General features: G+C 45.6%; 1 protein-coding gene across 3 annotated transcripts; it reads right to left on the reverse strand.

Moving 5' to 3' along the window:
• Window positions 1-3,418: 3,418 nt before the first annotated feature.
• On the reverse strand, window positions 3,419-23,222 carry ehhadh (enoyl-CoA, hydratase/3-hydroxyacyl CoA dehydrogenase). 3 transcript variants are annotated; one of them, XM_056289334.1, is made up of 7 exons: window positions 22,792-23,222; window positions 14,963-15,066; window positions 14,690-14,859; window positions 13,955-14,066; window positions 12,751-12,855; window positions 5,649-5,990; window positions 3,420-5,164 (listed from the first exon to the last, which is right to left on the reverse strand). In XM_056289334.1, exons 1-7 carry the CDS (start codon window positions 22,863-22,865, stop codon window positions 3,912-3,914), a joined length of 2,160 nt encoding a protein of 719 aa, XP_056145309.1. In that variant the 5' UTR covers window positions 22,866-23,222; the 3' UTR covers window positions 3,420-3,911. The 3 variants fall into 3 exon arrangements, with proteins under 3 accessions (XP_056145310.1, XP_056145309.1, XP_056145312.1); XM_056289337.1 differs by lacking the exon at window positions 22,792-23,222 and adding an exon at window positions 19,300-19,648 and having other exon boundaries at window positions 3,421-5,164; XM_056289335.1 differs by lacking the exon at window positions 12,751-12,855 and having other exon boundaries at window positions 3,419-5,164.
• Between the last annotated feature and the right edge of the window lie 11 nt (window positions 23,223-23,233).

The raw sequence follows: 23,233 nt of genomic DNA on the forward strand, positions 1-23,233 counted from the left end.
CAGCGCCCGGGGACCGAGACGGGAGCAGTAACCCTAACGTGCACGTGTTCTGATGGTGGGAGGAAACCCAGGCAGAGAACATGCAAACGCCACACAGAAAGGACCTGGGACGGTCGGTCCGGGGTTCGAACCCTGCACCTTCTTGCTGTGAGGCAACAGCGCTGACCACTGGGCCACCGTGCCGTCCATAAACTGAGAGGGTGGTGTATGTGACTCACAGCAGGAGCCGCAGGCCGCTAGATGGCAGTCCCAACATCTGTCCCAACATCTGTTAATGATGGACACAAGTCTGTCTTGGGAATGAGCCACTGATTTGTTTAAATGGAGTTTAGCTGGTGTGTGTGTGTCTGTGTGTGTGTGTGTCTGTGTGTGTCTGTGTGTGTCACCGCTGCATCTGAGGCGGCAGTAGCCAGAAACCTGGATTCACAACATGAGCAGAATACATGAGGTTTCCTCGGACGGAGGTTAATATCCAATGAACACTGAGATGAAATACCAAACATACTGAGCAGGAAGCCTACTGTTACTGTAGGATGTTACTGTGGGATGTTACTGTAGGATGGACGACAAACCACATTTCTGTAGGATGTTACTGCAGGATGGGTGTTACTGTAGAATGTTACTGTAGGATGGATGACAAACCACGTTACTGTAGGATGTTACTACAGGATGGATGTTACTGTAGGGTGTTACTGTAGGATGTCACTGTAGGATGGATGACAAACCACATTACTGTAGGATGGATGTTACTGTAGGGTGTTGCTGTAGGATGTTACTGTAGGATGGATGACAAACCATGTTACTGTAGGATGTTACTGTAGGATGGATATTACTGTAGGATGTTACTGTAGGATGTTACTGTAGGATGGATGACAAACCACATTACTGTAGGATGGATATTACTGTGGGATGTTACTGTAGGATGGATGACAAAACACATTACTGTAGGATGGATGTCACTGTAGGCTGTTGCTGTAGGATGTTACTGTGGGATGTTACTGTAGGATGGATGACAAACCACGTTACTGTAGGATGTTACTGTAGGGTGTTACTGTAGGATGTTACTGTGGGATGTTACTGTAGGATGGATGACCAACCACGTTACTGTGTGATGTTACTGTAAGATGAGTGTTACTGTACGATGTTACTGTAGGATGGACGTTACTGTAGGATGTTACTGTAGGATGGGTGTTACTGTAGGGTGGATGTTACTGTACGATGTTACTGTAGGATGGGTGTTACCGTAGGGTGGATGTTACTGTACGATGTTACTGTAGGGTGGGTGTTACTGTAGAACGTTACTGTAGGGTGTTACTGTAGGACGTTACTGTACGGTGTTACTGTAGGATGTTACTGTAGGATGGATGTTACTGTAGGATGCTACTCTAGGACGTTACCGTAGAATGGACGTTACTGTAGGGTGTTCCTGTAGGATGGACGTTACTGTAGAGTGTTACTGTAGGATGTTACTGTAGGATGGACGTTACTGTAGGGTGTTACTGTAGGGTGGATGCTACTGTAGTGTTACTGTAAGATGTTACTGTAGGATGGACATTACTGTAGGATGTTACTGTAGGATGGGTGTTACCGTAGGGTGGATGTTACTGTAGGACGTTACTGTAGGGTGTTACTGTAGGGTGGGTGTTACTGTAGAGTGTTACTGTAGGATGGGTGTTACTGTAGAGTGTTACTGTAGGGCGGGTGTTACTGTAGGGTGTTACTGTAGGGTGGACGTTACTGTAGAGTGTTACTGTAGGATGTTACTGTAGGATGGGTGTTACTGTAGGGTGTTACTGTAGGGTGGATGTTACTGTAGAGTGTTACTGTAGGATGTTACTGTAGGATGGGTGTTACTGTAGGGTGGATGTTACTGTAGAGTGTTACTGTAGGATGTTACTGTAGGATGGGTGTTACTGTAGGGTGGATGTTACTGTAGAGTGTTACCGTAGAATGTTACTGTAGGATGGGTGTTACTGTAGGGTGGATGTTACTGTAGAGTGTTACCGTAGGATGTTACTGTAGGATGGGTGTTACTGTAGGGTGGATGTTACTGTAGAGTGTTACCGTAGGATGTTACTGTAGGATGGGTGTTACTGTAGGGTGGGTGTTACTGTAGGACGTTACTGTAGGGTGTTACTGTAGGACGTTACTGTATGGTGTTACTGTAAGATGTTACTGTAGGATGGATGTTACTGTAGGATGCCACTCTAGGACGTTACCGTAGAATGGACGTTACTGTAGGGTGTTCCTGTAGGATGGACGTTACTGTAGAGTGTTACTGTAGGATGTTACTGTAGGATGGACGTTACTGTAGGGTGTTACTGTAGGGTGGATGCTACTGTAGTGTTACTGTAAGATGTTACTGTAGGATGTTACTGTAGGATGGGTGTTACCGTAGGGTGGATGTTACTGTAGGACGTTACTGTAGGGTGTTACTGTAGGGTGGGTGTTACTGTAGGGTGGATGTTACTGTACGATGTTACTGTAGGATGGGTGTTACCGTAGGGTGGATGTTACTGTACGATGTTACTGTAGGGTGGGTGTTACTGTAGGACGTTACTGTAGGGTGTTACTGTAGGACGTTACTGTACGGTGTTACTGTAGGATGTTACCGTAGGATGGATGTTACTGTAGGATGCTACTCTAGGACGTTACCGTAGAATGGACGTTACTGTAGGGTGTTCCTGTAGGATGGACGTTACTGTAGAGTGTTACTGTAGGATGTTACTGTAGGATGGACGTTACTGTAGGGTGGATGCTACTGTAGTGTTACTGTAAGATGTTACTGTAGGATGGACATTACTGTAGGATGTTACTGTAGGATGGGTGTTACCGTAGGGTGGATGTTACTGTAGGACGTTACTGTAGGGTGTTACTGTAGGGTGGGTGTTACTGTAGAGTGTTACTGTAGGATGGGTGTTACTGTAGAGTGTTACTGTAGGGTGTTACTGTAGGGTGGGTGTTACTGTAGAGTGTTACTGTAGGGTGGGTGTTACTGTAGAGTGTTACTGTAGGGTGTTACTGTAGGGTGGACGTTACTGTAGTGTTACTGTAGGATGTTACTGTAGGATGGGTGTTACTGTAGGGTGTTACTGTAGGGTGGATGTTACTGTAGAGTGTTACTGTAGGATGTTACTGTAGGATGGGTGTTACTGTAGGGTGGATGTTACTGTAGAGTGTTACCGTAGGATGTTACTGTAGGATGGGTGTTACTCTAGGGTGTTGCTGTAGGTTGGATGACAAACCACATTACAGTGGGTCAGATTTAATCAGCGGCTATTTGAGCAGCTTCATAAATAGCTGTTGTGAGAATGGATTTTCTGACTGACAAACTAAACAGTGATACTGCACAGGTCAGGAATGAGCCACGAGATAACAGAGTACGTACTTGGTGGGACTCTTAAGTATCTTTATTAAAACAACATGGAATTGGTTGGATGAAATTATGAATGATATTTTGTTCACATGACATGACATGAGCTCCCCCCCCCCCGCCCCAAAAGTTGTGTGTGGTGATGACAATCAAGAAAGTGTTATAAAAATATCTTGTGGGATTTTTTTATATCAATCCTGAACATTTTAATAGCCACATCAACAGCAGAGGGCAATTTTGGGGTGGTTTCATGTTTGGATTTGGATCCATTTATCATACCGATGTATTTAAATCAATATTTCACCAGCCAAAACTGCATTTTTCCCTGAGTGGTTGGAAAAGATTGCACAATAGCCTTGCATGGCCATCAGCCAAGAACATGGGATACTCAGAATATTGATTACAAAAAATACAATAGCCTCAGGTACTTTCAGTAATAACTGTAATATATAAGAAAATAATCACTTTAATTTGAGTATATGGTCAAGTCATCATTATCATTGTACATTACAAGATTAAAGCTGAGGTTGTTTGTGATTTAAAGCTGGCTTTGGGACATCTTGTTGACCTGCATCCACCTCTGGATAGGAGGACTGCTGCTGGCCACCAGCCTCCTGAGCAGGCTGCTAGGCTCCAGGTAGGGGACATCTGGGTGAACCTGATGGTAGTGCTCCAGCTTCTCCAGGACCCTGGCTAGCCCCACCATGCCTGCGTAGAACATGGGACCTCCACGGTGCCGGGGCCAGCCATAACCAAACACATAGATGGCATCAATGTCTTGAGGCATGGCAGCTATGCCGTCCTCCAGGATGCGGAAGCCCTCGTTGATCAGGGTGTAGAGGCAGCGCTCCAGCACCTCCTGGTGGTTGATGCGACGTGCCACCAGGCCGTTCTGGGCCCGATACTCCTCCAGAAAGCTGTGCAGCCAGGGGTCAGAACTGGCGACCTGACCCCCTGGTTTGTCATACTGGTACCAACCCCGCCCTGTTTTCTGCCCAAACCTGCCCTGCTCGCAGATCAAGTCTGCCAGAGGGCTGTACCTGCGGCCTTGCCGGACTCTCATTGGCTGACCTGACGGTACACCAGGCCCCGTTTGCCCTGCTTCCTTCCTGATCCTCCAGCCTACATCCAGACCTGAGAGGTCTGACATTTTGAACACGCCCATGGCAAATCCAAACTCCTCCAGCACCTGATCCACCAGCTCCGGAGTGGCTCCCTCTTCCAACAGGAAGCTGGCTTGCTCCATGTATGGCTTTAACATGCGATTCCCTACAAAGCCTGGGCAGTTGCCAACAGCCACACTGACTTTACCCATCCTCTTCCCCAGTTGCATTGCAGTGGCCACTGCCTCAGGGGAGGAGCGAGGCCCGTACACTACCTCCAGCAGCTTCATAACGTGGGCTGGGGCAAAGAAGTGCATGCCCACCACCAGCTCTGGCTTTTTGGTTTTGGAGGCAAGGCAGTCCACATCCAGACCTGAGGTGTTTGTGCACAGCAGGGTACCAGGTTTACATACTGCAGACAGCTGGTGAAAGATCTCCTTCTTCAAAGCCATGTCCTCAAACACAGCCTCAATGACCAGATCCACATCTGCTGCAGCCTGAAGGTGAGGGCTATAATGGACAAGGCCCAGCGGAGAAGCCCCCCCGCGTCTCTTCGCTCCACGCTCCAACATGCCTGACACGGCCTGCTTCGCCTCTGCCAGTTGCCGCTCCTGGGTCTCCACAGCAATCACAGACACCCCCGTCTGAGCTAAGGCCACCGTGATGCCTCTTCCCATGGTGCCCAGACCTGAGGGGACACAGAGTGCTCCGGATAAATGTGTCTCAGAATCCGTTTCTTATCAAAAGCCAGACAAAAGAAAATACATATCAGACTCCTCTAACAGAGTGCAATAACTTGAATAGCCCTCCTTTAACCAGTGAAGTTTACATTACAGAGAGCGACAATTTGCTGCAATAAGCACTACGCCAGACTGGAAATGTTTTCAACATGGCTGCACAAATTATAAAAAACTTTTCCCCCTAAGGCTGTCATCTTTTTTTAATGCACAAGCTGCTGAGCTCCCCATATCCAGTCTGCCAGATATCCTCCCCTCCCTGCTGGGAGGAGAGAGAGCCTCCATTTAAACCCAGTTGGACTGTACATGAAGGCTCACTCTCCACAGCAAGAACAAACTTCGGAAATGTCAAACAGATATTCTCGTTAAAGCCACTCGCTCGTGTTAATTGAGAGCAAGAGAACAATATAAATTAAACTGGACCAGAGCCGTTACCAATGACCGCTGCTTTGCTGATGTGTCTGGCCTTGCTCGTGTCCCAGCGGGCTCCGTTGGGCAGCGTCCACTTGCCTACGACTCTCTGAGCGAAGAAGCAGTACTGCATGGCACGGGCCTGGCCCGAGTTGAACAGGGTGGCCATTAGCTCCTTCTCTCGCTCCATGCCTTCAAGGTAGGGCAGAGTGGCAGCCGCCCTCACAGCCTGCACACATGCAACCGGTGCTATGGCTCCACGGGCACTCTGCCGCACCCTTTGCATTGCCTCCTCAAACAGAGCATCCAAGTCTGGGGGTGACGGACATGGACGGGCACTCAGTCTACAGGCATCCACAGATCGCCCTGAAACACAAAAGCAGACAAAGAGGGAGTCTTTAAAATGGATGTTTTTACTGGAAGTGCTTTGCATTTCTAGGGTGAGTTTTCTATCCATCCATGCATTATCCAAGCCGCTTATCCCAACCGGGGTCGTGGGATGCTGGAGCCTATCCCAGCAGACATTGGGCAGCAGGCGGGGAGACACCCTGGACAGGCTGTCAGTCCATCACAAGGCCCCCCCCCCCCCCCACACACACACACACACACACATCTAGGGACAATTTAGTGTGGCTGAGTCACCTGACCTACTTGCCTTTGGACTGTGGGAGGAAACCGGAGCCCCCGGAGGAAACCCACACAGACACGGGGAGAACATGCAAACTCCACACAGAGGACGACCTGGGACGACCCCCAAGGTTGGACTACCCCGGGGCTCGAACCCAGAACCTTCTTGCTGTGGGGCGACCTCGCTAACCACTGTGCCACCGTGCTGCTAGGGTGATTTTTGTTTTGTAAAATTAAATTCAACCTGGTGCCAAACTTTACAGTGTGTCTGTACAAGCAGGCTGTTGATATTCGCTCTTTCCCACACCGAGGAGTCGGCTGTTTACTTTCTTCATGTGGTACCACATTATCATTATTCACATAACACCAGTCTGGTCGTTCTTGAAATATGAGTCTGGGCTCGACTGGGTTTTTTTTTTAGGGATAGTCATCCACTCAATCACTAGGAACCCTGGCAGTTTCTCAAAGCAGAGCTATTTGCCAGACCATTTTCCCCGGTAACCGAAGCGCCTCCTTACCGGTACACTGTGACGGTTCACCTTGAATAATCAAGACGAGCGGCAGTTCTGCTTTGGGCGGACTAGTTGATGACTTCCTTTACTCATAGAAAAGAGGGAAATTTAATTTCCTTGATGCCCGTGTCCACCCAGGACCGGAGAGATTTTACAGGTGAAGCTACAAGAATAAACTGAATATAAGAGCCTTAAAAATGAGCCCAAAACCAAACTGTATGTCAGCAGTGATGTGAGCCTGTGAACAATGAGAGTGAAGAGGATGACCGCGCTGTTAAAACCTTGTTAAAAGCATCTTAATTCCCTTCCCGGTCTCCTCTGACATGATTACATGAGACAGTAGTCAGATCCCTCTGCAGCTCCACTGAATTACGCTCGGCTGTGGGTCTGGGCCAGAAACTGGGTCAGCATGGCAACGCTTAAAGGGACAGGGTCAGGATCTGATTTATGGTCACCACTTAGTCCGGCAACAATTTTATCTTGTGCGACTCAATCTGCATCAATATATGAGTGAAGAGGGCAGAGAGCGGAGCAGGAGATTCCAGGCTGGCTCCCAACAGACAAACCACCTCACCATGGTTAAACTGCCAGCGGGATGCCGTGTAATGCTCCGATGTGGTTCCACTGTACTTTAGGGTGGCATTATTGCAGCGGGTAATCTGTAAATGGTTGCCCTGCACCGATGGATTTGTTGTGCAGCAAGTGGGAAGGCTGGTTGTCCTGACAGATGTAGCGGGCAGATGTTGCAACTACTGGGGTAAAAAGTTAATCTCTTGCAGGGAGAGAGTTCAGCTGCTGTCCATGTGCATGGCTGAGCATGCACACAGACCCACACATGCATCTGCCTCCGTTCGTGGATCATTTTGGAGTTTTTTGTCCAAGGATGACTCCGTGTGCCAAACTTAACCTTTGTTTTAGGTTTGTGTGTAACAGAATAAACGTACGAAGTCCTGCTTGGGTGTACATATGCCCATATATCTAAGTGACAGTAATGGAAAAAGAAATTGATAAAAGATTGATTAATGTGTCCTTTACATTTGCTGTGCCTATTTAACAGCCTTGCTAATTAACGTTTAAGTCTAGCGCATCAGTCAAATGACTTGGAGAGTCAGCATCTCCAAGTCTGAGGCCATGGTTCTCTACTGGAAAATGGTGGACTGCTCCGTCCAGGTTGGGGATGAGTTGTTGCCTCAAGTGAAGGAGCTGAGCCGGAAGGCAAAGCTCTCAATTTACCAGTCATTCTTGGTTCCAACCCTCACCTATGGTCATGAGCTTTGGGTGGTGACCGAAAGGGTGAGATCGTGGGTACAAGGAGCTGAAATGAGTTTCCTCCACAGGGTGTCTGGGCTCAGCCTTAGAGATAGGGTGAGGAGCTCGGACATCTGGAGGGAGCTTGGAGTAGAGCCGCTGCTCCTTCACATCGAAAGGAGCCAGTTGAGGTGGTTCGGGCATCTGATCAGGATGCCTCCTGGGTGCCTTCCTTTGGAGGTTTACCGGGCACGGCCAACTGGGAGGAGACCCCGGGGTAGACCCAGAACTCGCTGGAGAGACTACATGTCCAATCTGGCCTGGGAGCGCCTTGGGATCCCCCAGGAGGAGCTGGAGGGTGTTGCTGGGGGGAGGGACGTCTGGAGTGCCCTACTTAGCTTGCTGCCACCGCGACCCGACCCCGGAGAAGTGGCTGAAGATGAGATGAGATGAGATGAGATGAGATGAGATGAGATGAGATGAGATGAGATGAGATGAGATGTATCAGCCAAAATGACAAAACTCCACATATCTCTGAATCCACAATTGCCAGCTTGCACGCTCCTGGCTTCTCTCTGTCTGACTCACAGCAAGCCTAAGCTTTTCTAACACAGGCATCCTCCCCCACTCACAAGAGAACTTGGTGGGTCTGCATGGACAATATCATATGTGCAGGGCTTGTATTCAGTCCACATCGTGTGACAATCTTTGTAAATCAATTGTATTTCATGTTGTATTTCCACTGTTTTGTTTCATGGTAACATCTTACACAGATGAACTCCCAGTACCTCTGTTGCCTGAAAACCCCTTCCAATCTGGGACGGTTGCACCAAGCTTAACAAGAGTCAACAAAGACAATAGTCTCACAATCAAATATGCAGTCACCCAGCACCAGCCATGCAGCCTGTCCATTTCATGCAGACAAATCAGCAGCCGTTCAACAGTGCAGGATGCTCTGCTTCTGCAAAGCTGAACATAACACACACACCCCTGATATACTCTTGCAATGTTAGCGCACAAAACCCACACACCAGGGAGGGTGGTATGTGCATCAGTTCACAATACCAGAGGGGATACAAAAATAAGCCTGTTGTTCAACGGTTTGAACAACAGATTCATCTTGTGTACCAAAGGAACAGCTGAGACACAACACAAAGGCAGAGAATCCACCGGAAAATCCACACCATCCATTCCAACCTCGCAGCGCAACACAACAGCGTTCAACACAACAGCGTTCAACATATCAGTGTCCAACACAACAGTGTCCAACACAACAGCATTCAACACAAGTGTTCAACACAACAGTGTTCAACATATCAGTGTTCAACACAACAGTGTCCAACACAACAGTTTTCAACACAAGTGTTCAACACAACAGTGTCCAACACAACAGTTTTCAACACATCAGTGTCCAACACAACAGCATTCAACACAACAGTTTTCAACACAAGTGTTCAACACAACAGTGTTCAACATATCAGTGTTCAACACAACAGTGTCCAACACAACAGTGTCCAACACAACAGTTTTCAACACAAGTGTTCAACACAACAGTGTCCAACACAACAGTTTTCAACACATCAGTGTCCAACACAACAGTTTTCAACACAACAGCGTTCAACACAACAGTGTCCAACACAACAGTGTCCAACACAACAGTTTTCAACACAAGTGTTCAACACAACAGTGTCCAACACAACAGTTTTCAACACAAGTGTTCAACACAACAGTGTCCAACACAACAGTTTTCAACACATCAGTGTCCAACACAACAGTTTTCAACACAACAGCGTTCAACACAACAGTGTCCAACACAACAGTGTCCAACACAACAGAGTTCAACATATCAGTGTTCAACACAACAGTGTCCAACACAACAGCGTTCAACACAAGTGTTCAACACAACAGCGTTCAACATATAAGTGTTCAACACAACAGTGTCCAACACAACAGTGTTCAACACAACAGTGTCCAACACAACAGTTTTCAACACATCAGTGTCCAACACAACAGTGTCCAACACATCAGTGTCCAACACAACAGTTTTCAACACAAAGGTTTTCAACACATCAGTGTTCAACACACCAGTTTTCAACACATCAGTGTTCAACACATCAGTGTTCAACACAACAGTGTTCAACACATCAGTGTTCAACACAACAGTGTTCAACACAACAGTGTTCAACACATCAGTGTTCAACACATCAGTGTTCAACACAACAGTTTTCAACACATCAGTGTTCAACACAACAGTGTTCAACACAACAGTGTTCAACACATCAGTGTTCAACACAACAGTTTTCAACACATCAGTGTCCAACACAACAGTTTTCAACACAACAGCGTTCAACACAACAGTGTCCAACACAACAGTGTCCAACACAACAGTTTTCAACACAAGTGTTCAACACAACAGTGTTCAACATATCAGTGTTCAACACAACAGTGTCCAACACAACAGTGTCCAACACAACAGTTTTCAACACAAGTGTTCAACACTACAGTGTCCAACACAACAGTTTTCAACACATCAGTGTCCAACACAACAGTTTTCAACACAACAGCGTTCAACAAAACAGTGTCCAACACAACAGTGTCCAACACAACAGCGTTCAACACAACAGTGTCCAACACAACAGTTTTCAACACATCAGTGTCCAACACAACAGTGTCCAACACAACAGTTTTCAACACAAAGGTTTTCAACACATCAGTGTTCAACACATCAGTGTTCAACACAACAGTTTTCAACACATCAGTGTCCAACACAACAGTGTCCAACACATCAGTGTCCAACACAACAGTTTTCAACACAAAGGTTTTCAACACATCAGTGTTCAACACACCAGTGTTCAACACAACAGTTTTCAACACATCAGTGTTCAACACACCAGTGTTCAACACAACAGTTTTCAACACAACAGTTTTCAACACATCAGTGTTCAACACATCAGTGTTCAACACAACAGTTTTCAACACACCAGTGTTCAACACAACAGTGTTCAACACAACAGTTTTCAACACAACAGTGTCCAACACAACAGTGTCCAACACATCAGTGTCCAACACATCAGTGTCCAACACAACAGTGTCCAACACAACAGTTTTAAACACAACAGTGTCCAACACATCAGTGTCCAACACAACAGTGTCCAACACAACAGTTTTCAACACATCAGTGTTCAACACAACAGTGTTCAACACAACAGTGTTCAACACAACAGTTTTCAACACATCAGTGTTCAACACAACAGTGTTCAACACAACAGTGTTCAACACACCAGTGTTGAACACATCAGTGTTCAACACAACAGTGTTCAACACAACAGTGTTCAACACATCAGTGTTTAACACAACAGTGTTCAACACATCAGTGTTCAACACAACAGTGTTCAACACAACAGTGTTCAACACAACAGTGTTCAACACATCAGTGTTCAACACATCAGTGTTCAACACAACAGTGTTCAACACACCAGTGTTCAACACTTCTTTCTGTTAAGGAAAGTGACTGGTGCCCTCCCTTCTCTGAGCAGTTCCCCTCACATGTCAGAGCCGCCATCTTTGTGTTTTTCCCCTTTAAACCGCTCAGATGTGGTGCACATTTGCACGCCATATACACGGTCCAGCTAGCTAGACTGTGAAGTAGCAGGGCAACCCTCGTGGAAGTGCACGCCATGGTGTGCAGACAAATGCTCACAAGACAAATGCTCACAAGACAAATGCTCACAAGACAAATGCTCACAAGACAAATGCTCACAAGACAAATGCTCACAAGACAAATACTCACAATACTAATAGAAAAAGAGACAAATGCTCACAAGACAAATGCTCACAAGACAAATGCTCACAAGACAAATGCTCACATTACTAATAGAAAAAGAGACAAATGCTCACAAATTGTTTTACAATCTTTATTTTTAGAAAAGTCAACTGAACATTCTGTTGCATGTCACATAAGACATATCACATAGGCCTGAGCATGTGAGAGGGATCACATCTCCCTGACAAATGAAATGGTGATCTTACAGATAATCATGATAATGAGACTATCAATTACTGTTTGGTAATACATAATCTAGATTAACCTTTATTTATGGAAACATATTCCATTGAACAGTCTGTTGCATGTCACATAAGACATATCACATAGGTCTAAGCATGTAATAGGGATCACAGTGACCTAATTAAGAGATTTTAAAGCAGTGTCTATAGAGTCTTTTGACAATTTGTGAGCATTTGTCTCTTTTTCTTTTAGTGTTGTGAGCATTTGTCTTGTGAGCATTTGTCATGGAATCGCACGGCATACACACGGTCCAGCTAGCTAGAGTGTGAAGTAGCAGGGCAACCCTCGTGGAAGTGCACGCCAGGCAAGGCCGGCCATTCTTATTCTAACCAGGTTTGTCCCTTCCGCCCTTCTGAATAATACAGCGTAGCAGTGAAGACATCAGAGCACATCTGACACAGCCATGAAACATTTAGCGGCCTGTGTTGAAGGATCTGCCTGCTCTCCCCTACGTGGGGCCTACGTGGGGACATCTAGTGATGGTGTCATCAGGGCCTCCCTTGGGGGGCACGCAAAGTCGGCACTCGGACTAGAACACCAGCTCTCCGGGCTGTTTCTTGGCCTGTCTCTAACATAAAAGGTTAAAGTTGCTGCTGACGCAGCTCGAGAGGCTCCCTTTCAAGGCAGCTGCCTAATGTGTAAGGTGCTCCGGGTCTCTGCCCCCCCCCCTTACCTGCAACACCCTGGGAAAACTTCACAGCTGCCTCCACAGTGTTCTGCTCTGTGACCTGATCCACCATCCCTAGTTTCAGAGCCTCCGCGGCAGTAACATGGCGGCCTACAGAAGACATGAGAAGCAGTTCTTGGTGAATATGAGGGAAACGGGACATTTGCACTCGGCTGTGCAGTGCAGCAGAATGGGAATAACGGGACATTTGCGCTCGGCTGTGCGGTGCAGCAGAATGGGAATAACGGGACATTTGCACTCGGCTGTGCAGTGCAGCAGAATGGGAATAACGGGACATTTGCGCTCGGCTGTGCGGTGCAGCAGAATGGGAATAACGGGACATTTGCACTCGGCTGTGTCGTGCAGCAGAATGGGAATAACGGGACATTTGCGCTCGGCTGTGTGGTGCAGCAGAATGGGAATAACGGGACATTTGCACTCGGCTGTGCGGTGCAGCAGAATGGGAATAACGGGACATTTGCACTCGGCTGTGCGGTGCAGCAGAATGGGAATAACGGGACATTTGCACTCGGCTGTGCGGTGCAGCAGAATGGGAATAACGGGACATTTGCACTCGGCTGTGCGGTGCAGCAGAATGGGAATAACGGGACATTTGCACTCGGCTGTGCGGTGCAGCAGAATGGGAATAACGGGACATTTGCACTCGGCTGTGTGGTGCAGCAGAATGGGAATAACTGGCTTTCCAATGCAGCGCTGTGAACAGCCCTGAAATCAAATGATAAGGGATGATGGAGCGAAGGCCAGACGATTTTGAGAACATTACCCTCCTGACCCCTGCTGGTCATCTGGGCAAACTACTAGTCTAGTGTGGCGGCAGTAGAGGCAGGGTTAAATGTGTTAACGTTGACGCTTTCCTGAAGCACAACAAGACTGTTAAAAAGAAACCACTCATGGCGCCCACTCCCCAGATATGTGAGGAGCCAGGCCAACAGAGCGGATCTGCTGCTGCACGGGGGCCTTATTTAGGAGGTGCCAAGCCACGTGTCCATTTCAACTTGTCATTTTATTCATATGGCTGAACAACAGAGGTCAGAATCAAGGTATAAATGATACACAAGACCTCTAAAGCTGCTATACAAAACAGGTTTTTGAAACGATCCATATTATATTACAGATTTTACCACACGTCGCATGTCGTATGAGTAGTGCTGTAATGTGTGCGTCGTATCGTCAGGCCTGTCTGTGCTACCTGTGGTAATGAGCTCTAGGGCAGCTGGTATCCCTATAAGTCTGGGCAGACGCTGGCTTCCTCCTGCAGCAGGCAACAGACCCAGAGACACTTCTGGAAGCCCCAGCCGAGACTAGAAGACACACACACGCACGCACACACACACACACACACACACACACACACACACACACACACACACACACACACACACACACACACACACACACACACACACACACACACAGGTAGATTTCGACAGCCTTCTTGGGACCCAGCATTTGCACGTCCATATAGAGAGGACTGATTATGTTTTTTGTGTGTGCATTCTTTGCCTTTATTGGTTAGCGGACAGTAAAGGGGAGGACAGGAAACAAAGGGAGAGAGGGATGGGTATGACATGCAACAAAGGGTCCCTGGCTGGTATCGAACCAGGGATGTTGTGGTTACATGGCATGTGGCGTAAGCATTCGGCCACCGGGGCGACCCAGAACTAAGTATGCTGCATGATATCGTTTGCCCGTCGCAGCGGATGTGGCTCTCGCTGCATCACTGTCAAGGTTTCGCAAGAGGCTGCACACAGATAAGTCAACAACCTGTCACCATGTAACGTGTCGAACCACACTCATTCCCTTACACACTGACCTCTGGGCAAGACGGAAGGAGACAGAGACAAAGTCAGAGACAGAAAGTCAGAGAAAGTGGGGGGGGGGGGTCAGAAAGCGTGACAGAAAGAGATGAGAAATGTAAACCAACTTTGGCATGTGCAATGCGATAGTGACATCCCAGGGCTAACTCTAGGCCTCCTCCGAAAGCAATTCCTTCTATGGCTGCCACCACTGGCTTGTCCCCAGCCTCTATGGCGTGGATCATTGGCACCAACGGAGGCCCGGACATTGGCCTCGCAAATTCTTTAATGTCTGCTCCTGTTTTTGAAAAACACAAACGGAATCACCTACTGGTAATGAAAGCAACTCGATGTCAAAAATGTCTTAACTAAAGAGTAAGAGGGAAATAAAGCAAAATTACCCCCACAGAACGTCCCATTCTGGCCACAGATCACCACAGACTTCACCTTGGGGTCACTGAGCGCTCTCCCCACTGTGTCAACAATGCCTTGCCTAACCACTGCGCTGTATATTGAAGAGACAGACAGACACGCATGAGCTTAGTCCGTCCATGGAAGAGACAGACAGACACGCGTGAGCTTAGTCCTGCTAGCCAGCAGCCACACACTACGTCAAGCAGTGAGGCAGACCCAGTGGTCTACAGCGTGTCACTTCTTATTTGTTACCATTAACTGTTTGTTACCATTAACTACTTGTTACCATTAACTGTTTGTTACCATTAACTATTTGTTACCATTAACTGTTTGTTACCATTAACTGTTTGTTACCATTAACTATTTGTTACCATTAACTGTTTGTTACCATTAACTATTTGTTACCATTAACTATTTGTTACCATTAACTGTTTGTTACCATTAACTGTTTGTTACCATTAACTATTTGTTACCATTAACTGTTTGTTACCATTAACTATTTGTTACCATTAACTGTTTGTTACCATTAACTTTGTTACCATTTGTTACCATTAACTGTTTGTTACCATTAACTGTTTGTTACCATTAACTTTGTTACCATTTGTTACCATTAACTGTTTGTTACCATTAACTATTTGTTACCATTAACTGTTTGTTACCATTAACTATTTGTTACCATTAACTGTTTGTTACCATTAACTGTTTGTTACCATTAACTGTTTGTTACCATTAACTATTTGTTACCATTAACTGTTTGTTACCATTAACTATTTGTTACCATTAACTGTTTGTTACCATTAACTATTTGTTACCATTAACTGTTTGTTACCATTAACTTTGTTACCATTTGTTACCATTAACTGTTTGTTACCATTAACTGTTTGTTACCATTAACTTTGTTACCATTTGTTACCATTAACTGTTTGTTACCATTAACTATTTGTTACCATTAACTGTTTGTTACCATTAACTATTTGTTACCATTAACTGTTTGTTACCATTAACTACTTGTTACCGTTAACTGTTTGTTACCATTAACTTTGTTACCATTAACTTTGTTACCATTAACTGTTTGTTACCATTAACTGTTTGTTACCATTAACTTTGTTACCATTAACTGTTTGTTACCATTAACTGTTTGTTACCATTAACTTTGTTACCATTTGTTACCATTAACTGTTTGTTACCATTAACTATTTGTTACCATTAACTGTTTGTTACCATTAACTATTTGTTACCATTAACTGTTTGTTACCATTAACTACTTGTTACCGTTAACTGTTTGTTACCATTAACTTTGTTACCATTTGTTACCATTAACTGTTTGTTACCACTAACTATTTGTTACCATTAACTGTTTGTTACCATTAACTGTTTGTTACCATTAACTTTGTTACCATCAACTGTTTCTTACCATTAACTGTTTGTTACCATTAACTACTTGCTACCATTAACTGTTTGTTACCATTAACTTTGTTACCATTTGTTACCATTAACTGTTTGTTACCATTAACTGTTTGTTACCATTAACTTTGTTACCATTAACTGTTTGTTACCATTAACTTTGTTACCATTTGTTACCATTAACTATTTGTTACCATTAACTGTTTGTTACCATTAACTGTTTGTTACCATTAACTTTGTTACCATTTGTTACCATTAACTGTTTGTTACCATTAACTATTTGTTACCATTTGTTACCATTAACTGTTTGTTGCCATTAACTATTTGTTACCATTAGCTGTTTGTTACCATTAACTTTGTTACCATTAACTGTTTGTTACCATTAACTTTGTTACCATTTGTTACCATTAACTATTTGTTACCATTAACTGTTTGTTACCATTAACTTTGTTACCATTAACTGTTTGTTACCATTAACTTTGTTACCATTTGTTACCATTAACTGTTTGTTACCATTAACTATTTGTTACCATTAACTGTTTGTTACCATAAACTTTGTTACCATTTGTTACCATTAACTGTTTGTTACCACTAACTATTTGTTACCATTAACTGTTTGTTACCATTAACTACTTGTTACCATTAACTGTTTGTTACCATTTGTTACCATTAACTGTTTGTTACCATTAACTGTTTGTTACCATTAACTATTTGTTACCATTAACTGTTTGTTACCATTAACTATTTGTTACCATTAACTGTTTGTTACCATTAACTACTTGTTACCATTAACTGTTTGTTACCATTAACTATTTGTTACCATTAACTATTTGTTACCATTAACTATTTGTTACCATTAACTGTTTGTTACCATTAACTACTTGTTACCGTTAACTGTTTGTTACCATTAACTTTGTTACCATTTGTTACCATTAACTGTTTGTTACCATTAACTATTTGTTACCATTAACTGTTTGTTACCATTAACTATTTGTTACCATTAACTGTTTGTTACCATTAACTATTTGTTACCATAAACTTTGTTACCATTTGTTACCATTAACTGTTTGTTGCCATTAACTATTTGTTACCATTAACTGTTTGTTACCATTAACTTTGTTACCATTAACTGTTTGTTACCATTAACTGTTTGTTACCATTAACTTTGTTACCATTTGTTACCATTAACTGTTTGTTACCATTAACTGTTTGTTACCATTAACTATTTGTTACCATTAACTGTTTGTTACCATTAACTTGTTACCATTAACTGTTTGTTACCATTAACTTTGTTACCATTTGTTACCATTAACTGTTTGTTACCATTAACTTTGTTACCATTTGTTACCATTAACTGTTTGTTACCATTAACTGTTTGTTACCACTAACTGTTTGTTACCATTAACTGTTTGTTACCATTAACTACTTGCTATCATTAACTGTTTGTTACCACTAACTATTTGTTACCATTAACTGTTTGTTACCATTAACTCTTTGTTACCATTTGTTACCATTAACTGTTTGTTACCATTAACTTTGTTACCATTTGTTACCATTAACTGTTTGTTACCACTAACTATTTGTTACCATTAACTGTTTGTTACCATTAACTGTTTGCTATCATTAACTGTTTGTTACCACTAACTATTTGTTACCATTAACTGTTTGTTACCATTAACTCTTTGTTACCATTTGTTACCATTAACTGTTTGTTACCATTAACCATTTGTTACAATTAACTGTTTCTTACCATTAACTGTTTGCTATCATTAACTGTTTGTTATTATTAGCTGGTGAACCATCAACTTCACCCACACGAGGCTGGAACACATTTAGCCAGCACTGGCATGACAGGACTGTAGTCAGCCTGCCAAAAGGGGTGTGTCTTTTCCCCAAAGTGGACCTTCCCAGTCCGAACACAGGACACCTTGTGCCAGCCAGCCTTTGCCCCACTATGGCTCCAAATACCATGTTCTTCATAGATACTAACATCTGCATTTAGTGGAAGAGTGGCCGAATAATCGATATTTCAGTTTTAAAAACCTCGTACGGTAGTGACCATGATCTTCTTTTCTTTTTTTCTTCTTCTCATTTCCCCCCTTTTCTCCCCAATTGCATCCGGCCAATTACCCCACTCTTCTGAGCCGTCCCGGTCTCTGCTCCACCCCCTCTGCTGATCCGGGGACGGCTGCAGACTACCACATGCCTCCTCCCATACATGTGGAGTCACCAGCCTCTTCTTTTCACCTGACAGTGAGGAGTTTCACCAGGGGGATGTAGCGCGTGGGAGGATCACGCTATTCCCCCCAGTTCCCCCTCCCCCCTGAACAGGCGCCCTGAGCGACCATGAATTTGTGATGCAAAATAAGTGCTTTGCTCTGTCAAGGGTGATATTACTTCCCATTTCCCCCCCACAGCTCGCCAGAGCAGAAAAGCTGTCCTAACGAACTGAAACCCCAGCAATAACCCGTTACGCTGAGCACACGTGTGTTTTGTAACACACGCTTCACTACAGCGCACACCCCCACTGTGGTCAAGCCCCCACTGTGGTCAAGCCCCCACTGTGGTCCAGCCCCCACTGTGGTCCAGCCCCCACTGTGGTCAAGCCCCCACTGTGGTCCAGCCCCCACTTTGGTCAAGCCCCCACTGTGGTCAAGCCCCCACTGTGGTCAAGTGTACTGGTGCTTGGAGCAGCCAACAAGAACTCGCAATTCAGCAATCCTTTCTCACATTTAGTATAGCAATTTAAAACATGATAATCCCATCACATATTAAATAAGTTTAGTTGATTATGTGACGTGAGTCCTAATTTGATAAACCTGTTTGCATAAAAGGTTTGCTGAGAGCAACTTGTGCTCAAACCACGACCATATAAAACTGCAAGTACTTTCACTGCACATTACTGAGCAGGGGGCGTCACCTCAAAGGACACTGTCACACACCGGAGCTGTAGAGTTGGACTTCTTTTACTGTACAGGTTTTGAGAAAATTAAAGGGAAAGTCTGTGGGGGGTACTGCGGGAGTATGGGGTACCGGGGCAGTTGCTACAAGCCATCCGGTCCTTGTATAACCAAATTGAGAGCTATGTCTGCATTCTTGGCACAAAGTCAAACATGTTTTTGGTGGGTGTTGGACTCCGCCAAGGTTGTCCCTTGTCTCCGATTCTGTTTTGTGATATTCATGGACAGGATCTCAAGGTGCAGCCAAGGTGAGGAGTGTGTCCCCTTTGGGAACCTCAGAATTGTATCTCTGCTCTTCGCAGATGATGTGGTTTTGTTGGCTTCATCAGAACGTGACCTCCAGTGAGCACTGGGGCGGTTTGCAGCCGAGTGTGAAATGGCCGGGATGAGAGTCAGCACCTCCAAGTCTGAGGCCATGGTTCTCTACCGGAAAATGGTGGATCGCTCCCTCCAGGTTGGGGATGAGTTGTTGCCTTAAGTGAAGGAGTTCAAGTATCTTGGGGTCCTGTTCACGAGTGAGGGTAGGATGGAGCAGGAGATTGACAGGTGGATTGGTGCAGCATCAGCAGTAATGCAGACGTTGTACCGGACCGTTGTGGTGAAGAAGGAGCTGAGCCAGAAGGCAAAGCTCTCAATTTACCAGTCAGTCTTCGTTCCAATCCTCACCTATGGTCATGAGCTTTGGGTAGTGACCGAAAGGGTGAGATCACGGATACAAGCGGCTGAAATGAGTTTCCTCCGTAGGGTGTCTGGGCTCAGCCTTAGAGATAGGGTGAGGAGCTCGGACATCCGGAGGGAGCTCGGAGTAGAGCCGCTGCTCCTTCGCATCAAAAACAGCCAGTTTAGGTGGTTCGGGCATCTGATTAGGATGCCTCCTGGGCACCTTCCTTTGGAGGTTTACCGGGCACGGCCAACTGGGAGGAGACCCCGGGGTAGACCCAGAACTCGCTGGAGGGACTACATGTCCAATCTGGCCTGGGAACGTCTTGGGATCCCCCAGGAGGAGCTGGAGGGCGTTGCTGGGGAGAGGGATGTCTGGAGTGCCCTACTAAGCTTGCTGCCACCGTGACCCGACCCCGGAGAAGTGGCTGAAGATGAGATGAGATGAGATAAAGGAAAAGTCAGCTGAAATTACATTATGAGAATCATAATTTCCTCACATTTCAACTGTCATAAAAAAATCCTTTAGAGGTTTGCTGGAATGTTCAATGGAACCCTGTTCAGGATGAGCCCGAGTATAAGCATGCGAAGTTTGGAGTTATTGTACTGTTTTGAGAAAATTAATGGGAACGTCAGCTGAAATGTTCAGCGGAACCCAGTAGGGGTCGCAGTAGGGGTCATCCTGAGCAGGATTCCCCTGAAATTTTCAGCAAACCTCTTAAGGATTTTCTTATGACAGTTGAAATGTGAGGAATGACCGAAACCGCCACTGTTGCATAACGACTGAAACCAGCGATCCGTTTCATACGCAAATGAAACGATCAGTTTCATACGCGATCAACGATTTCATATGAAACTGATTGCTGGTTTCATAAACTGATCATTGCCGCTGCACATCAGGCTGTGGTCCCACAAAGTTGAATCAGTTCATGTGGACACAAAGTTTAGTGAGAGAAACCTTTCATCATCATGCAGTGACTGCAGGTATCCCCGGTTTTGGTTGTTATGCAACTGTGCCGTTTATGAGGTTTGGGATACCTGCAGTCAGCTGAACCTGACTGCAGGTATCCCCGGTGGCCCAGTGGTTAGCACTGTCAGCAAGAAGATCCTGGGTTCAAACCCCAGGCCGTCCCAGGTCCTTGCTGTGTGGGGTTTGCATGTTCTCCCCGAGTCTGCGTGGGTTTCCTCCCACCATCAAAAAGACATGCATGTTAGGGTTAACACTCCTGCCTGTGCCCCTGAGCAAGGCAATGGAAAGAAGACCTGGAGTTGGTCCCCGGGTGCTGCAGCTGCCCCCTGCTCCTACACAATAGGATGGGTTACATGCAGAGAACACATTCATTGTAAGAGTGCAATTTGTTGTAAGAATACAATATCAAATAAAGTGGCTTTCATTCGTTTCAGACTGACAAAGTCACGTAGCTGAAACGTTTCTCCCACTAAACCTGGTGTCCAGACCAACTGACTCAACTCGAGAAGACTCCACGTGACTTCTTTTGCAAACAAAACCGTGCCCTCACAGGCAAATAGTAGCAGCAGTCAAAGGGATGATACAACAGACACTGGAAGAAGCCAAACGTCAAGGAAAAGTCTATCTCTGCAGGGATCCTTTCCATAATGTTGTCAGACACTCATCATAATCGGAGCCTGTCGGTGGCAAAAACGAGCATTTCGTGGACGTACACTGACGGACGCACTTGAATTGCAGCCATTTCGTTGGCTTGCGCTCTCGCCCAGTACTGGACCAATGGCAAAAATTGTTGTCCTATTAGTCATTTAGACCCAAATGACGGAAAAATAGGGTCCACGTTCAAAAATAACGGAATTACCCTTTAACCCAAAACCATATTACAGGATAGTATCTGATTCTCTCCACTAGGTGGCAGTGACGTACCATAACACAACTCGGATAACGCCAGAGCAACTTGTGGCAAATCATTCACGGATTGCATAAGATGAATCTTGACCCAGTGGACTTCGGTGCAGGGTCCCATTCCTGCAGCAGCTGCTTACCCCCGTGTAAAGCGTCGCAATTAAACCACTGCCCTTTCTATTTCGGACCCTCCAGTGTGTGATGTTCTGTGGAATAAACTAGGGGGAACGAAGGTGTGGTAAAAATATATTTAAGACATATCTACTACTACTACTACGACTACTTTAGGCTGCTGACGTTAGGGGGCGCCATAGTGGATCATCCGTTTCCATCTCTTCCTGTCCTCTGCATCTTCCTCTGTCACACCAGCCACCTGCATGTCCTCCCTCACCACCTCCATAAACCTCCTCCTTGGCCTTCCTCTTCTCCTCTCCCCTGGCAGCTCCATATTCAGCATCCTTCTCCCAGTATACCCAGCATCTCTCCTCCACACATGTCCACACCATCTCAATCTTTTCTCTCTTGCTTTGTCTCCAAACCGTCCAACCTGAGCTGTCCCTCTAATATACTCCTTCCTAATCCTGTCCTTCTTCATCACTCCCATGAAAATCGTATCATCTTCAACCTCTTCCTCTGTATACTTGCATCTTTAAGACATATGAATGGATTTATTAATTCATAGCCCAACAGGAGACATGCGCATCCGGATGCATAAGGTCAAACAAGCCCAACACAACCGCACCCACGTCTTCAGCTGATCCTTACGTCAACATTACTGTTCCCTCTCATTACACGAAGAACAGCACGGCTGATGTTGTTCCCTTCCTGCAAACACGGGTCTGAAAGGAACATCTGGATCTGTGACACGTCAGCATGTGGTACGGAACAAGTCGCGCACCTTAAGGCAACTTTGGCTCACCTGAGTGCGTTAACAGGCGGACTATGGAGCGTGATCAGCGCCACAGATCCCGAAACCAGAGTACACTGAGCCATGGCGTCCGAACGGAACGGAACGGCTTGTCTCCGGCGCTCGAACTCACGCTGCTTCACCTTTCTCACACTGCGCCGCGCACACCACGCTCATCTGAAACGCATCCAAGTCGGTGTTTACTGGGGGCTCCGTAGACATTCTCTCGGAAACCACGTGATTAGAACCCTAGCCTCGCCCATGTCTAATGGCCGCCTCGCAAAGCATGAGCCAACCCAACGACCTCGAGCTGTGTGCACGTGCAGGTCGTTCGCCACGTGTGTTTGTGACCGCCTTGTTAGAACGCGTATGGACCGCACGCAGAACCGCTCCCCGGAAGTCCTCGCTGATCACGTGGTTTCCGAGAGCGCCGTCTACAGGGACCGCCCCCCCC

This window comes from Lampris incognitus, chromosome 11 (genome assembly GCF_029633865.1).
Source record: "Lampris incognitus isolate fLamInc1 chromosome 11, fLamInc1.hap2, whole genome shotgun sequence".
Taxonomy (NCBI): Eukaryota; Metazoa; Chordata; class Actinopteri; order Lampriformes; family Lampridae; genus Lampris; species Lampris incognitus.

What these genes read in the sequence shown, in the direction of transcription:
- ehhadh (XM_056289334.1), bottom strand. Translation starts at nt 22,865, where the DNA reads ATGGCTCAGTGTACTCTGGTTTCGGGATCTGTGGCGCTGATCACGCTC. An exon ending in GAATGGGACGTTCTGTGGGG is followed by an intron (nt 14,860 to 14,962) that starts GTAATTTTGCTT and finishes TTTCAAAAACAG; the next exon opens with GAGCAGACATTAAAGAATTT. An exon ending in GTTTTCCCAGGGTGTTGCAG is followed by an intron (nt 5,991 to 12,750) that starts GTAAGGGGGGGG and finishes TTTGTGTTTCAG; the next exon opens with GGCGATCTGTGGATGCCTGT.